Below are 18,041 nucleotides of genomic sequence, written 5' to 3' on the forward strand. Positions count from 1 at the left end.
TGGCTTTATGTGTCAGGTATTGTACTGTAAGCACCTTACATTCATCACACTGCTTCATGCTCAATCACTCTGCGAAGAAAGACCACCAGTCATATCTACAGAGGAAAAACTCAGGACCAGAACTGCACGGTGCCAGGATCACAGTTACAGTGGCAGAGCCGAGAACTGACCCCTAATTTGATGGGCACCAAGAAGTTAACTCACTGGGCACGGGAACACAGGAGGTGAGAGCTAAGGGTCTATTGGAAGAATAAGCATGCACCTTTTCTGTCTAAAAGACAGAAATCTGTGGCTGCCAAATTTCAGTGGCCCTTTTCAATTTTCTGAAAAGAAAGTCCACTTGTCCTGAGAGTCAAATTTTTCCTTGACCTAAGTATCCCTGTCGCCACAGGGAGGGCTCCAGACACGGCCCCCGCTGTAGGATGAGGTTGATGGTGTGGACGGTTGAGGCAGGGCGCTCTTCTCTGAACTGCAGGAAGCCCTGGCCACCTCCCCTCCCCTTGAACATGACTTCCTCTCAGGCAGAGTCCTCAGAACACCGTGCTAGGGCCCAGCTATGCAGGATCCAGAGAGATGCTCTAAAGTAACAAGCCAGCGCAATCTTAGAACAAAACGTTTTATTTGATGTGGAAACCATAAGGTACAAAAAGAACATTTTGAAAATGTCAGCTGTGAGCTACTGTCACATATTTACAGAATTATGTACAAAATCAAGTAAGTCATTAACACTTTCAACATAAAAATACAGCACACTGCTACCGTCTGTGAGGCTCACTATTCCAACAAATCCCCGAGAGCAAACAAACTTCAAGATGAAACAAGGGCAACAGTAATAACCACCTCTGTGCTCCAGGGGCTTCTGCTCCCCCCAGAACTTGGGAATACAGTGCCTCTGCAGTAAAAAATCCCTTTTTTTTTTCTTTTTTATTAACAGTAAAACTAGAAGTTACCTACTCGCTAAATGAACACATTTGGTTTTTACAAAAAGATTTTGCTGCTGTCCTTACTCACTACATTTTTTCTTCTTGAGAGAAAGAACTTCCACAACACACATACACATCAGTGTAACCCAGCGATAGTTTCTAACGTTGGGAGCAGCCAACTTTGCCTATATCGTATACAAACAAAAGATCGCCTCCTTGAATCTTTTCAACTGAAATCTTATTTGATGTAAACGTCAGATTTGCAGTTGCAATGGTTTGCTTTTGTCAGACTTCTGATGGTGCAAGGCACAGTTCCCGGCCAACTGAGACTTGACGCTACGGACCTTTAGGCCTTGGAAAAGGTCTTTGAGGTGTTTATGGTCCCAGCTGAATTGCGGCAAGAAGGAGAGAAGGTAACTAGCAAAAATCCCCAAGAGGTCCTCACTGGTAGATTCAAATATGTTTGCAGATTGACCCTCCAACAGCAACTGCGACGCAGACGAAGCACTTCACAGCTGCTGCCCGTGGTTAAACTGAGGTCTGAACCGTTTAATATCGTGAGTCATGTACTCTAGGTGACGTCTATAGATACGTAAAAACAGAATCCAAAACTGGGGAGGAGTAGTTGCCACTCGGAAGGTAAGAGCTAGTCTTGGAAAGTATCTTAAACCTGCTTAGGAATGACATCGAAAACATTAGGAATATGTGCTAAGTGTTTGATGTCAGGAAGGAGGAAAAAAACAAAAAAAACCCCACAAGATATGACAGAAGACCATCCCCCAGGGCAGGAGGAACCATGTACGTGGCAGTCAAATAATCCTCAAAATGAATACAGCCCATGTGCCATTTTTAAAAGTGCCATTATATTTTAAACTAGTAACAAGCCAGTCACGTAAAAATTTCCCCATAATCCCACGCTGGGTTTGGCATTCACCAGGCACCAATATGAATAAAGTACCAGGTTCAATGTGGACAACTAAACTAAGTGTATAGCTGAGAAGCAGAATAACAGCAAAAATTGTTAAGCCCCTGGAACACCAGCTATGAAGAATGGCTTAAGTAGGTGGGATTATTTATCACTGAAACAAAAACACCCAGGGATGACCTCACTGTGGTTTTCAAAAACAGGGAAGGTGACCAGCTGGTCTTTCTCGCTACAAGCCGAACAAAAGAAGGCAGGTTTGAATTTCCATAAGGAAGACATACAAAGAAATCTCCGATCAGTAGGGCAGATCCAGAATCCCATCCACAGCCATATGTCTGATGAAACAATTCAGCCACAGCCCTGGCTGTAGGGGGAACGTGCCAGGTAACCCAAATTTTCCCCCAGCCAGGACCCTCTGAAATAGGAACCAAAGCTCAGAGCTTACCATCAGACTTCCTTTTGCTTATTTTCACCCTGAGCCTGGATGGGAGTGGATGCAGAAAGGATGGCCTGACTCCCCATGAGGACTCTGAGCTGGTATCTCAGTATCAGTTAAGGCTTTTCTCCTGTAATGTTTCACACATCCGAAACCGTTCACAGATCATGTAAAACAAGATAATACGAATGGCTGGCTCTGATGGACGATAGGGATTCCCTGCACTGTCCCCACAAAATGCCCGCTTTCCTAACTACGTCCTGGCCCTACACGCAGAAGCGCACACCATCTTAAAAAAGTGATTAAACCAGGAGCTAAAGCTATAAATAAGGTCCCTTCAGGTTGCGGACTTCGAATGAAATCATTTCATGTGTTACATTTTTTAAATCGGGAGAAGAGAAATCTGATTTTGAAATGAACTGGCTTGTCTTTTAAGACACCATGAACTGTAAAGTAGCTATCAAAACTTTTTTTTGCCCTTAAAGAACAGAAATTTTCTCACAGTTTAAGAGGCTAAAAGTCCAAATCCAGGGTACCGGCTATAGGGAAAGGCTCTCTCTGGCGTCCTTGTCTCAGCTTTACTGGCCTTGGAGGACTTCCTTCGGCTCCTGCCATGTGCTTCTGTCTTCCCTGTTTGTGCTCCCTCAGCTATCAAAACCTTTTAAATGCATTCAGGACCACATTAGATTTCTGAGGGGGGCGATGGTGGAAAGAAGCAATCCAGTTAACGGTGGTGTCAGATATCTATAATTACCAGGGATAACTTGCATTTCAAATCTTCTAAACCAGAGGTTGCAAACTGGCAGCCAGTAGGCCAAATCAGGTCCACCCATGTGTTCTGTTGGGCCTGAATTTGTTTAAAAAAAATTTTTTTTTAATTTAGATGCCAACATTAAAAATCATAGTTATTTAATACAAAAATCCAGATTCTCAATGTCTCATGAAAAAATTCAGCATGGCTACAGCTGGCAGGAGTAGTTACCCCTGTAGTTGGGCCTGGAGCACTTCAGTTTGCTGCAGTCCCCACCATTCCCTATTGTCTCTCTGACACTGAGGGGGAATGTCATTGCCATGTACGATCTCGGGGACTGTTTTCCTTACCCTTAACCTGCTACACTGGTGCCCCCCCGGGGGGGGGAATCCAGCACCGTCAATTCCGGCGCATAGCGACCCTATAGAACAGAGCAGAACTGCCCCATAGAGTTTCCAAGGAGCGCCTGGAGGATTCGAACTGCTGACCCTTTGGCTAGTAGCCGTAGCACTTAACCACTACGCCACCAGGGTTTCCCCTGAAGATACAACACCTGATAAATAAGAGCTGCAGTCTTCACTAGCATTAAAAAATAGAGCAGACTAACCTCAAATTGGCATTGTCCATCCACCTCTCACCAATGAAGACACGAAGAAAAATTTCTTTCTCCTCGAGACGGTCAAATTAGTGTTGAGATGGTTGGGGACCATAGGGTTTTCTTTTGAGGGAGAGAAGAGATGTAATTTCTTCTTCAGGAATAAAAGAGCTTTTTCCTCCCTTTTTTTCTTTTAAAGAAAAAGATGCTCAACTCAAAAAAGAGAAACCTCTGAAAATCATGTAACCCCATATTTTTAGAGGGGCAGTCTTCCTGTTTGTGCTTAAGTCAGGGGACCTGAGACTAGACAGAGTTGGCTGAAACACAAAAAACAAGCACTCGCGGCTATGAAGCAACAAGACTGAACTTCTGATATACATGAACTTAAATATCCACGTTTATTACACATTGATTCCACTGATGTCATTGTTGCTAAAGACATGTTTTCCAACTTCTGATCTGGGACTACTTTCAGTTATTGCTAACGTGGCAACTTAGAAAATTCACCTCATGACTTTATGGCCCCATCTCATTTTGGCACGAAATACTGTTACGTGGCTAGGTCAACTGCCTGAGTCACCTGCCCAAGCACCTGATTTTTTCTGAAGATCACTGTGCTGCTAGGGCCCAAGACAGCCTTCAAGAGGCCCTTCTGCACCTGGCAGGGTGGGTGGGGCCAGCGAGGTGGTCCCCATCCTCCTTGTGGACAATCTCTGTGAGAGGGGCCCATCTTTACCTGGGCTTTACCCTCCCTGATCACTCTCCTGGCATAGCTGATTGTGTCAGATGCCAAATCCTTTCTGCAGGACGCTGGGGAATTCAGATGAACAATTGCTCCGTACCTCCTGTTCCCCGCAGGCTCCTCAGCTACCAGGAACCCTGGACTTACCTGTCACCTTTCCACAGGACACCGTCTAACTTATCCATACACGTCTCTTGTTCTCAGGATCAAGGGCTCTCGCTGACATCATCCCCACATTCTAATTCTTGTTTCCCCCAGTGTCTAGAAGCTTGCGATTCGGCAGAACTTTCTTCTGAATTCTATTTTTTATCATCTCTACCGTCGAGGACAATTTGTGAGTCAAAAAAGGCAGCTCTGCTTAAAACAGATGTTTTGCCTTAATCTGCAAGGCAGCCATTCCCATCCCGGGCAGGTCAATAGGTGAAAGCAATGAGGCAAGACCAGCAAAGTGGGCTTCTCCACTCTCTCTGAGTTAGGCTTTCACACGTGGTTCCAGTACCTGGCGTGTGGGTTAGAAAGTCAATTTACTGACCACCAAAAACATCAGTATTCCAAAATAAGTACCCAGACCCTAAATCCAAACTATAAAATCACCTGCCTTTTGAAATGGTAAGTTTTCTCTTTCCCTTCCATTCTCAGTAAGTTCATTCGCCAAGCTCTCTGCCCACGCCCACAGGGCCCACTTCGATGTTCCCCCTCCCTGTCCTCCATGCGGTCCCTGGGGCCGCTTTCTCAAAGACGCCTCCCTTCACGTGCAAGGCTGAAAATCTATCCTAAAAGCGGCGCCTAATGGTTCCTTTGGGACATGCAACACTTCTTGTCCTCACCAGGAAATCTCTCTGAAAATGTTCCAAAGCTTGGACAAACCAGTCGCCTCCACAGAACGCGTGCGAAGCTGAGACTCCAGGAGAGTCCCATGTGGTGCGAGCGCCACGCTCGCCCAAGGATTCCACAGCAACAACGTGGAGCTTCTCTCCTCCAACGAGATGCCTGGTTTTATGGGGGGGAGACGACCCGCAGCTCCATTTGTCTCTCCCTCGGAGCAGCTGCCGGAAACTCGATGCCAGAGAACAGCCAAGCACGTTCTTCTCCTGAGGAGCTGCCAGCTCCCCTTCCAGAACAGGGAGCATGACATGTGCATCGAAAATACACACAAACCTCCTCCTGGCAGCAGGGGTGCAAATCTCCCCTCCCCACCTGCCCAGCATGTGCCTGGAAGGGAAAACCCTCCCCCAGCCCTCAGCACCCCCCTCCTCCGCTTAGCATCACCCATTTCATGTTGGTCCTATCTGATGAAGGAGTGAAAGCAAATGGCCCTAGTGTTGAGTGCTGAGAAAACAGGGTGCCGAATTCCAACAGCACCTGCGGAAAAGGTGGGGAAAGATGCTCAGGCCCCCCTTGAGGGCACGGAAAGGGCAGGGGAGAGGGATTCCACAGAGCTGACGAGGACTTATCATCACACATGCTAACTAAGCGCATCTGAACAACTGTTAACACTCTGGAAAGAGGAATTCTATAGAGAAATCCTTCCTAAGAGAACATACACCCTTCCTTTTAAAGCACATTTCTTCCCTCCTAAGCTCTAAATGCCCATTTCTGGTGGACGGAACACAAGAGACAGATCTCACTGAGGACGCACGTGAGAAGTACAAAGTGAACCAGGAGATAGATCTCATTGAGGACCACACAAGAGGTACAAAGTGAACCAGGATCCACTGCACTGGGGAGGGGAGTACTTTTAAGATTTGAGAATATTAATGATTTCAGGTAATGCTTCTTTAGACGATAATCAAAGAGTGCATTCAGCTCCATGACAGGCCCCACTTTCTACCTTTTTAAAAAAAGGTTTGTCATTAGTCACCAGCCGTTGGTCAGAGTACCTGGCCACCACCTCCACAGCTGTGGTGGACTGTGCTCCCTAGCATCACGGGACACAGTGTCAAGCCAGAAGACCAACTGAAGCATGAGCTTCAACTTCCAGTCACATGGCCCAGCTGGGTACCAGTCACATACAAATAAACTCAGGGCACCAATATCGGAGACACCGTGCAGCAGATGGAACCCAGGGACACCTGGCAGACAGGTGGGCCCCCGCATGATGGCAACTCAGGCCAAGAAGGGGGCTCCAGGTGCTGCGGCACCTTCTGGATGGTGACCCAACCATGCTGGACAAATGGCCTGGCCCCCCAGCCCTTCGGCCACGCATGTCGCCCCTAACACATAAAGAGCTGATTTATAAGACATGACTACATGTCCTGCTGCCTCCTCGACCTCTGACTTGGAGCTTACTCAATCCCCCAGCATCGTAAGTTCCACATCAGGACCAACAGAACATGGTCTGCAGTGACACAGATCCCAGGTGGGCTGGCTCTCAATTTTCTGCAGCTGTTAACGACACTACAAGTGATTTTCCACAAAGCATCTCAAATCAAAGGAGCCAGCAGCAAACTAGCGAAGTTTGCTGAGACAGATGAAGTCTGCAGGATCAGTGCGAATATCTTCCTGTTTCTCTTTACATGTCTCCTCCCTGTCTCCGGAACAGACCCAAATCCAAGGACTGACCTAACATGGCCAGCTGTTTTCAGATGTACAGACGTGTCTCTCAGAGCTCCACATGGTTTAGAGAACTGAATACTTTGCCAAGGTATCTGGCAGAGATTTGGGGGCAAAAGGAGCAAGTACTGGCCAAAATTTCACTCAGAATATCCTTGTCCAAGACCTCGGCTCCAAGTGGGCCATGCAACCAGAGAAGGGCAGCTAAAGTGGCAATGCTTCGACGCTTCCATTCCTTACAAAGGCGCGACTGCGTGGAGTTCATCAGTGTAGCTGCGGCACATGAGTTCTGCTGTGCACGGCTCAGAGGTGAGGAGCTTGGAGGGAAGGGTAGGAGGCTCCTCCTCACCTGGGGAAAGGAGAGAGGGCAGAGTCACACGGTCACTGCACGTCACTGGGTCAGGCACGCGTGCCTGGACTACAGGCTTGGCACAGTCAGGCAGGCGTCCCACCCATCTCTCAACATGCTAACAGGGTCTGGTGCCCATAGCTGAGGTAGGAGGAGACCTTTCTGGAGGCCAAGGACTTCTATGCGACTCCAGTGAGCCTCCTTCCTGGGGCTCAGTGCTGAGCCATGATGGAGGGGCATGGTGCCCACAAGCCCCAGGTGTGGCTTTAAGACAATGAAAGGGTAGGAGGTGGTGAAAATGGCAGGTCCCAACAATGTGGCTCTATTGCGGTAGAGTCAATTCTGACTCATGGCAACCCCACGTATGCAGAGTAGAACTGCTTCATAGGGTTTTCTTGGCTGTAATCTCACAGAAGTAGATCTCCCAGCTTTCTTCTGTGGCGCTGTCAGATAAGTTCGAACTGTCAACCTTTAGGTTAGCAGTCGGGTGCAAACCGTCTGCGCCATCCAGGGATCTTTCCCAAGAAAGATACAGGTTCACCAGCCTCATCCAAAACCCTTGGGGCCCAATGTGTTTGGAGTTTCAGAAAAGTGATACAATACACGTACTATACGTTACATAACACCTCTCACGGGGTCTGGGCAGCTCACCCTAATTGAACATCAACTTTTCTGCAGCTCAAACATGTATTTCTATTAGCTGGGATAAATCAAGACAACTGACTCATGCCACTTCACGTCAGGTTTTGCTGCCTAATAAGTCTGCACCAAAATTAGAAAACTGCCGTTGTGGATTTGGCTGTGGCACCCACCGGCCCTCTCAGCCCCCTCTGCACCTTACCCAGGCCCGAGGAGGAAGACACGCTCTCCGTCAGGGAAGAGGTTTCTGTCTGGTCTGTCGAGAGTCCTTCCATCAAAGGCAAGGACAGCTCGGACGAGGGCACAGACGAGTCATAAATGCCTGAGTCCCGCGGCATGTCTGAGGGGCTGGCAGCCTTCACCCTGTGCAGCAGAGGCCGCAGGACGGAGCTGCCCTCGGGGGTAGTCCGGGCCTCCGTGTCTTCATCCAGGCCGAGATGCTGACTCCCTGACCGTGAGCTGGACAGCGCGGCTACCCCGGCCTTCAGGCAGAAACTGCTCTCGGCCCCTGGCTTGCATGCGACGTCGTTTAAAACCAAGCCGGAGTCAAACTTCTCCAGCACTGGCTCCCGGGGGTGGGGCAGGGGAGGGTGGAAGGGGACAAACTGCTTCTCAAACCAGTCGGGCTCCTCGTCGATAAACTGGTGCATGTTGCAGATGGCGACGTAAAGGGACCGGCCCGATTTACTGCGGAAGTAGTTCCGTCTGCTGACGTGGCTGGGGTACGGCCCCGGCTCCTGGAGGCGGTGGTCACGGGAGTGCAGATGGAAACAGAGCTGGGGAAGGTTGTCCATGAGTTTGTACTTGGTGCTCAGGTCCAGGACGCTGGGAACGTCTCCTTCGCAGGAGTAATCAAAGTAGACAGCGATGAACTTGCTGAGGGCCGCGGCACTCTGCTTGGCCTGGCGGAGCTTCTCGGCGATGGCCGTCACGGCCACCAGGAAGAGCTCTCCTTTCCCCGCGCCTCTGCCGCCTCCTTTGTGCTTGTAACTCTTCTTGTCCACAAAGTACTTCATGCCTTTGGAACAGACCACGATGGTGAACTGGGCCTCCTGGATCTTCTGGATGACCCACTCTCTCTGCCCTTCTCGGCAGAGGCTGAAGTCTTCCCACAGGTCCAGAGTCACCTGGGAAGAGAACAAAGAGTCTCGTCTTACCTGTACAGTGGGCTCAGTAAGAGGAGTGGAGCGACACAAGTGAGAATGTTACAAGAGGGGCCCATTCTCCACCCCTTTGGCGTTACTAGCACTGCCATGTGTGGGCACCGGTCACCACTGCCTCCTGTGGTGACTGCCATACACCACGCCCCCAGAAAAGGCTTGCCAACCATCATGCGGGGCCATCTTAGTGTCAGGCCAGGTCATTACTATCCCCACCTTACAAGTGACAGACGGAGCACGGAGCTTTCAGCAACTTGTCTAAGCCATGCAGTGTGTGTCCCTCAAGGAACTCAGGGTGGTGAAGAGTTGGAAAATGTAGGAATAAGGGTTAGTGGGTCTGACGGGGGAGGCTGCCTGGCTGGGAGGGGGCAGACCCTAGAGAGAATGGCCCTTTTGGGAGGCTCTGAGAAGATGAGGTGAGTGACCCCTAAGTGCGCTGGAAGATGGACATCACGGTCCCCACAATCCTAAGTCCAGAGAGTGTGAAAGCACAAATAGCACCATTCTGCCACTCTCAGCCCGCCAGGGCGTCCATGCTGTTTACTAGCGGATCAACGGCTAGAAAGGAGGGCAGTGAACTGCAGTAACACGGCCATTCTGGTTATTTCCCTCGGGGATGAAGGGCATCTCCCTCCATGGCCTCACAGTGGCCTGCAGTGGCACACTGCACATCACTGCACCTTCAGCCAGAACAACGGGGACCTGGTGGGCTGCAGCAGGGTGGGGGCACTGACAAAGGAAAGAAAACCAGGCGAGCCACTTTTCTCAGAAGGCTTCACCTTTCACAGCTTTTATCTGATTCTGTTGAAAACATCTCCTGGAGATTATGCTGGCCTCTTTCCTTCTGCAATTCAGAAACTACTTTCCAAAGGCTCTGAAGGAGCCGGCCACCGTAGTCTCTTACAGAGGAAGGGAATTCTGGAAAGACTTTGTCCTCTCTTGCTCTAAGATGTTGCAAAAGGGAATAAAGCCCCCAGAATCCACCCGGTTGCTGAAAATAACCGTAATTGTCTCACTCTTTCCTTAATTCTCGCTGACATTATACAAGTTAAATGTTAAATGTGAACATATTGAGCATTTTTTTTTTTTTAATGTTCCTATCTTTGACCCAGCAATTCCATTTTCAGGCATCTCTTCTTGGAAAATCATGATAAATGGGGTAAAATTTATCTACTGAGAATATTTAACACTGAGCTAACTCAATTACAGTGAATCGATACTATGGGTTGTGTGGCTATTAAAACTGTAGTTTATATAGAACTGCTCATAGTGTAGGGAATTATGATGTGAAGAGACAGAGAAACAAATATAAGAATACTCCAGTGAGCCCCAAATGCACTAATGAATGTATGGGTCTCATCTAACCCAAAGAAGGCTGGAAGGAAAGAAACCAAACTGTTTGAAAGCTTCCTCTTTCTCCAGGTAGGGATTAAGAACAAGACACGTGTTTACTTGTCAGCTTTTTCTATCACTTCCAAATTTTCTACAGGAAGTCTTTCATATTTGGAAAAGTTTTTTCCCCTGAGGATAATTACTTACAAAGCACAGCGAACTGGGTTGTGTGTGACATCTGAAGACCATGAGACCACAGGCTGGAGTCTGCAGCTGCTTCTCAGCACGCGCTGAGCGGCCAACCTCACTGTTTCTTTCAGGGGAAACCTGGCCAGTCTTGTACAGACTTTCTTTCCTGACACTAGGGGGCAGCCTCACCACGTGGAGAGGTTCTAGGAAATACACCAGCACAGTTTCAAAGCAGGAGTAACTTCCAATTACAGTTATTACACAATTCCTGCATTTCTAAGAAAGACAGTGTGCTTTCCATAAGAGCTGATTTAACCCTAAAAATTAATTCTATGACATTACAGAGAAGCTACATGATAACAGCTGAACTCAAGAGAATGCCTGAGAAACCAGAGCTAACAGTTTGAGCACTTGGCACGTTCCCGTTTTCTGGGAGTCCACCTCCTGCCTCCTGGAGAATCTCTCTCCAGCCACCGTCCTCTTTCCTACGGCACTGGTGTGTTCATTTCCACTGCCTCGTACCAGTCAATGGTCAAACGACCACACAGAGCCTTCATTACACATTCCCCCAGGGACCCCAAGATCCCCTACAGTGGCAGCCCCATGGAAACATTCCCCTTCTTAGGAAAACTCCCCCGAAAATTGTCCAAACTTACTTCCTTACTTCCTGTCTCTTTGACCCACCCCAATGGGGCTTCTGTCCAGAATGTGCTCACCAGTGGTCACTCTCAGAGGGCGTGCTCCCAACAGCTGCCCCTTGACACACCGCTCACACTTTGCCATACCCTGCACGGTTGTTTTAATGCTTAAACAACTTCCTGCTAGCCACCCAGGCCTTTAGAGCAGGAGTGTGGCAGGAAGACAGTGCTGGTGACGGGTGGGGCAGACTGAAAGAAGAGCGCCGAGGCTGGTCCCAGCTGAGAAGCGATGGCACTGGTCCAGGGCAGGTGCCACCAAGGGGGCCCGGAGGCAGGGAGAAGGGGCAAGGACAGAGGACAGCACGTTGTCCTGGCCAGGGTCAAAAGAAAGGACTAGATTCCGCACCTCACAGCCACAGAAGTCCTGCAGGAAGTACGCGAAGCACTGGACAACATTCACGTGGTTCTGGCCGTCTTTACTGGAATAGCAGAGAAAGACCTTCGGCCGCGGCCGGAGCCTCTCTCTGGGGAGTGCTGCGGCATATGCAGAGGACTCTGGGCTCTCTTCATCTAAATGTGAATATATATTTTCTAAATTGGAAGAGAAGACAGGGTTGACACCCACGAGTAATGCTTCGCCCCGTTCCCCAGACTCAGGATGCAACTCTGTCTTGGAGACAGTCCTGCAGTCCCAGCTCCCCAACTCCATCAGCCCCACAGCCATCGCTGGGAATGGGGCAGGGATTTCTCCAGCGGAGCGACAGACAGCCCAAAATCGTTCTTCAAACTGACCTTAGACAAGCCAAGAACGACACAGGGACCCACCCAGGTCAGCAGAGAGTGCACGGAACCCGCTCTTGAAGCCACATTCACTTACCAGAACCTACTAAGCACTGGCAAGGCTGACCTTTAACTTTTTTTTATTGAGGTACAGTTTATGAAGGATAAAGTGTGTCAATCTTAAGAGCACAACTCGATGGACTGTTACATAAATACACAGCTGTTTAACTGCCACCCAGATCACAGGACGAACACTGCCAGCGCCCGGAGGCTCTCTCATGACACCTGACTTGTACCGTGATCAAACTCTATGTATACCTCCACTGTTATTCTTAGATGCTGCTGAGTCGATGCCCACTCATGGCGACCCCATGCGTGCAGAATAGAACTACTCCATGGGGTTTTCAAGGCTGTGTGACCTTTTGGAAGCAGATCTCCAGGCCTTTCCTCTGAGGAGCCTCTGGGTGGGCTCAAACCACCAACCTTTTGGCTAGCAGTTGAAGGCTTAACCATTTGTACACACCCAGGAACACAGCTATGCCCTATCACTTTAAACCAGTTGCTGTTGACTTGATTATGACTCACGGCAACCCCATGTGCGTCAGAGAACTGTGCTCCACAAGTTTTCAGTGACTGACTTTTCAGAAATAAGTCACCAGGCCTTTCTTCCAAGGCACAGGGCACGGGCTGGACTCAAACCTCCAACCTTTCAGTTAGCAGCCAACAACGTAACCGTCTGTACCACCCAGGGACGCCTACTCATACTCTGGACTTCCTTCATGCCCTGTAATTTATTATTTTTTGCTGAATTTGACAGTTTTACTGAATGTGAGAAAAGAATTATACCTGTTCTTTTAGTGGCTCCTGAGGTGAAAAGCCAAATAATCTGATTCTGGGAAATTTTATGTTCTGTTCCTACTCAACTTCTGTTGGCTAAACTAACCAGGGAACTAACAGGCGGACTACGTGGCTTCCCGGACACCCACCGGTACCCTGGGCACGCCTCAGCCGGCAGGGGAAGCAACCCTCCCAGACTCCCTCTCTGTTGGCAGGGACCCCAGCCCACCCCTCGGGGGGGACAAGCCACACAAAGAGATACCTTGTTGCTTCTTGCGACACATCACGGTGAAGAGTGTGGCGAATGCAGAAATGACGACCAGGGGCACGGTGATAGCAACGGCTCTGATGGGCCCGGCCCACGGGGAGTGCGCTGCGGGGTTTCAAAGCCAGCCTTGTCAACTTAGGCAGCGTAACAGGTTCAAAGAGAAATTGTGCTTTTTTTTCTTTTAAAGCATAAGCCGTGTAACAGGTTCCAGAACCACTCAACCACCTTTCTCTAGGACTGTTCTGTTTATAAAACGATTCAACTGTTCATTTTTAAAGGGTTACTGAAAACAATTCAACAGTGAGAGTCTCTAAGCTGCTCTAGTAAATACCTGGAGTGAGAATCCTGCCTGAGGGGACCTTGCCTCCCACTTTTCTTCTGAGGACAATCGACTATTTATTTAGTTCCTGTGACTCACCACCGCAAGGGCTTTGATCTTCCAGGCAGAGACACCAGGGTGGAAACAAAGTCAGATTTGAAGGGACATCATTTAAAAAGAGAGAGAAGCTGAGTTTTGTGGGGTTTTTTGGTTTGTTTTTTTTTTTTAACCCTTTCGTGACCCAATTATTTTCTGCTTTGAAGTTTTTCTTGCTACCATGAGTGCTCCTGAATTTTTGGTAGGTAGTATGGATTTTTTTTCTTGCCCCCTCCCACAAGCCTCCCCTAAGTGTTCAGTGGTACATATGAAGTATCACTAATTATATCCCAGAGTTCCCACCGGGATCTGTTGGTACGTATGTGTAACAAAAAAATTTTTCAAAATTTCTATTTTTCCTACCAGAAATTCCGACGCCTCATACAATGCCCTGTACAAACAGTAGTGTGTAGCACACACCCACTTCTCTGGCTTCAGTCATAAAGGGCCCGGCCTGGTGGCAGCACACTGTCACCAGTACAGCAGTTTCCCACAAACCAGGAAAGGGTTAAACCATGAAGTATGAAATTATTGGACACCTTGGTCTACTGAGGTCCAGAGCCAAAATTTCAAACCAAGAAAATTCTTACCTGGCTTTAAGGCGTAATGCATCACTTTTCTTGTGGCGTTGGTGTCGTCCACCAGCTGCAAAATAGAGAATGCGTGAATCCTTCTTTTAAACTGATAGCACCTGAACAAGATGTGCCGACTAGGCAAGTGGATAAAAACGGTGGTTTCATTCATTTTTCCATCTGTGGGCAGTAGGGGGCAGGGTGAAGGAGAACGTGGTGAGGGAAAGAAGAACTGCTGTGAAGAATGCTTGCGGGAGCCGGTAATCATTTAGGAGGCTGAGATTAGGCATTCGGTGTACTCAGGTGCACCTCTTTTCCCAATTCACGGCTCCAAAATTCATCAAGTTTCCTTTCAGGAATCAAAAGGTTGCTTATTCATTAAAGGATGTGGCCAGTGATTCCCACGTTCTAACAATTTTTGATAAAAATGGGGTCCTATTGCCGATTTTGGAAACCCTGGTGGCGCAGTGGTTAAGTGCTACAGCTGCTAACCAAGAGGCTGGCAGTTCAAATCCACCAGGTGCTCCTTGGCAACTCTATGGGGCAGTTCTACTCTATCCCACAGGGTCGCTAGGAGTTGGAATCGACTCGACTGGCAGTGGATTTTTGGGTTTATTGCCGATTTTACCAGGTCTCCGCTAATGCCTGGCACAAACAGTTTGCGACAGGCTGCTAACCAGAAAGTTAGCAGTCTGAATGCACAGAGCTGTATCATGGAAGAAAGGCCTGGCGATCTGTCTCCATAAAGATCACCACCAAGAAAACCCTACGGAGCCATTCTACTCTGTAACACATGGGGTCGTCACAAGTCAGAATCAACTCGATAGCAATGGGTTTGGGTTTTGGGTTTATTAACACCTTAAGAAGGCAGGCCAGTTCAAAGCCATGAACAAGTAACGTAAAGACCAGGTGTTCCTACCAAAATGACCTGTTGGTTGCCCTTCAGCAGTGGGGTTATGGTCAAATTTTTAATTTCCCTATTTTCCTTTTACTTCTATTTTTGTAGTACCTATTTTGATATTGGGGAAGTAATCTAAAATAAAAGGAAAAGAAAATATAATTTACAGGCACTTTGGTCTTTAGAACTCATGTATGTTTACACAGAGGGAGATCAACAGAAGCCCTACAGAAGTATATAGAGAAGTAACAGGTATAATGTCTGCTTTGCTGTTCCAATACTGAAACAAAACATTTTAAAGCTAAAAAAAAAAATTTTTTTTAACCCCACTGTAGTATGAAGGATTATATAGCAATTTTAAATCATGAGTACATGGATTATACCACTACATAAAAATATTTATTTGAAATTTTGATAAAATTAAAGACCAATTTTAATTTTATCAAAATTTCAAATAAATATTTTGCTACAAAAAAGCATGTAAAAAAAAAATCTTTTTTTTTTTTTTTTTTTAAATATAACCACAAAAATACAGCTGTCCACGCCTTCGGTGGCTTAAAACTTTAGTGTTGGAAACGGGATTCTGAACTGGATTTGTTCTGTAGAGCTAACAGCACGGCTTTCTTCAGTCATATTTACCTCAATTATATAATCCCCAGGAGAGACATTTTGAAGGAGGCAGCTGGTTGTGTCCGTATTTCGCTCCTGCAAAGAAACACTTTTAAAACTCACTTTTGGGATCCAGATCATCAGGACCCCTCTTCTCCCCTCAAGAGACGGAGAAGACTTGCCATCAGCCTCAACCATATTTTCCCAAAGGTACTGACTCAATCGGGAACTAACTGTGTCATTGAACTTCACTTTGATAAAGGGCCCAGCAGTGTTCGGACCCCAGTCATAGTCTACACTCTGCTGGAGGTGCCTCCACTGGTAGTGCCTTTAGCAGCAATATCTGATTTGAGGACAAGGAAACTAGTTAAAATACTTCCTACATAACAAAAGGGTGGGGAATGAAATTACCAGTGCGTAAGTTCGGAAACCCTGGTAGTATAGTGGTTAAGAGCTATGGCTGTTAACCAAAAAGGTCAGCAGTTCGAATCTACCAGGAGCTCCTTGGAAACCTTATGGGTGAGTTCTATTCTGTCCTGAAGGGTTGCTATGAGTCGAAATTGACTTGACGGCAATGGGTTTGGTTTTTTTTTGTTTTGTTTTTAGGTATAAGGAGGGGGAGCCCTGGTGGTACAGTGGTTAAGCACTCGGCTGCTAACTGAAAGGTCAGCAGTTTGAACCCACCAGCTACTCCGTGGGAGAAAGATGTGGCAGCCTGCTTCCATAAAGGTTACAGCCTAGGAAACCCTATGGGGCGGTTCAGTTGAAACGCACCAACAGCAACGTGTGTGTGTGTGTGTGTGTGTGTGTGTGTGTACTCTTTGAAAACTTTAACTTGGGCAGAAGGTCAAAGACAAAGGTGAGAGCAAGTGAGAACACAAAACTATGACAGAACCCACCACACTCATGGGCATATTCTGGAGGGCACGGGGTTGTGCCACCACAGTCAGTACCTCTCAGCGCCTGCAGGGGGTGATGTGGCAGTCCTGTGAACTCCCAGTTTAAGGACTTAGCTACTGAGTTTCTATTTGTCTGTGGCCCATATTCCATACAGGCCGTATGGAATATAAAAGCAGCAACAGAACTGCTAGTGGCTTGGCTTCCAGAACTGTTTTTTCCACTTACAAGCTATGTAACCTAGAGCAAGTCAAGCGACTTCCCTGAGCCTCAGGCTTCCCATCTGTACAGTGGGGACAACAGCAACTTCTATTTTGTAGAGTAGTGCAGTTTGGTAAGCGCAAAGCAGAGTGAGCACCTGATTAGGGTTTAAAATAAATGGAGAACAAACAAGGCATATTTCGTTATTTTAGTTCCTTGAAAAGATTTACCAGGCTCTATCGCTACTGAGGTAGTTGGGGGTTGACAGCTAGAGAACAAGGGATGGCAAGGCAGCCCTGACACATGCCTAGTGATAACATCCTGGAATATCTGCTGACCCCAAGAGCCATCGTGCTGAGCTGTCCAAATTCCAGGGATTATTTTAAAGCACGTGGTGTTCCTTCATGCACACTTAGCCACTCACCTGCCTACAGGTCTTTCGCTTAAAGGGTCCTTCATGCTTGAGCTTGTAATGAAGGTAGAAGAAGCGGAAACCAAAGTTGTGGGGTGCGTGGTCGAAGGTCACCTGCATGTCCAATCCGTGCTGGGTGATATTCAGGTTCCGAGGCTTCCAGACTGGCAGGAGGAAAGACCAGGGTGAGCACCCGGAGGCTGCCCCGACCCCACCCCCATGGCAGCACTGTGAGGCCTGACAGATACGAGCAGCTATACTCACAGGGTTTGCAGGCCAGGTTGTCTGGCTGCAGCAACAGGTCGCAGGCTGTTAAGACAAAAATGTATTTCTAGTTTTAGGACAGTTGGACATTTTCCTCCTCCAACAGTTCTATAAAATAAAAATCTACAATCTGGGTGCTGCTGGAAGAGAGTAAAATACATATATTCAATAATGATGCACAATACAGTGCAATTCACCTTGAAAATTTAAAACGGTACAATGTAGACATATCAACTCATGCCAAAGAAACGGAAACAGTGTAAAACAGCCCCGGTTTAAAAAGCTTGTCAAGCCTTACACAGTTTCAAATCTGGCGGCCAAGGGCAATGAGACTGTACCCATGCCACTGTTACCTGGAGGCTGTGTTTAGCTGTAAACGGAAACTATTAGGCTCCTACCCCGTTGTGAAGGAGCCCTGGTGGTGCAATAGTTAAGCACTCAGCTCGTAACTGAGAGATCGGCTGTTCAAATCCGCCAGTGGCTCTGCGGGAGGAAGATGTGGCAGTGTGCTTCCATAAAGATTACAGCCTTGGACACCCTATGCGGCAGTTCTACTGTGTCTTATCAGGTCGCTGAGTCAGAATCAACTCCATGGCAGTGGGTTTTGGGGAGTCCATTGCGGTCTGTGTTTAGTAGGTACAAGAGAGCCTCGGAAT

General features: G+C 47.8%; 1 protein-coding gene across 2 annotated transcripts in view; it reads right to left on the minus strand.

The window, feature by feature from the left end:
• Window positions 1–620: 620 nt before the first annotated feature.
• IL17RD (interleukin 17 receptor D) overlaps window positions 621–18,041 on the minus strand; it is an 85,740-nt gene continuing 68,319 nt past the window's right edge. The window contains exons 6-13 of one of the 2 annotated variants that reach the window (XM_049862269.1): window positions 17,386–17,430; window positions 17,134–17,285; window positions 15,642–15,707; window positions 14,123–14,177; window positions 13,112–13,222; window positions 11,639–11,802; window positions 8,116–9,040; window positions 621–7,274 (exon numbers count right to left, since the gene is read on the minus strand). In XM_049862269.1, the coding sequence (XP_049718226.1) occupies window positions 7,162–7,274; window positions 8,116–9,040; window positions 11,639–11,802; window positions 13,112–13,222; window positions 14,123–14,177; window positions 15,642–15,707; window positions 17,134–17,285; window positions 17,386–17,430 (1,631 nt within the window). In that variant the 3' untranslated portion in view covers window positions 621–7,161. Of the gene's footprint in view, window positions 7,275–8,115; window positions 9,041–11,638; window positions 11,824–13,111; window positions 13,223–14,122; window positions 14,178–15,641; window positions 15,708–17,133; window positions 17,286–17,385; window positions 17,431–18,041 lie in introns of both variants that reach the window. The other variant, XM_049862268.1, reaches the window with a different exon arrangement.

The sequence above is a fragment of the Elephas maximus genome, chromosome 20 (assembly GCF_024166365.1).
Source record: "Elephas maximus indicus isolate mEleMax1 chromosome 20, mEleMax1 primary haplotype, whole genome shotgun sequence".
Taxonomy (NCBI): domain Eukaryota; kingdom Metazoa; phylum Chordata; class Mammalia; order Proboscidea; family Elephantidae; genus Elephas; species Elephas maximus.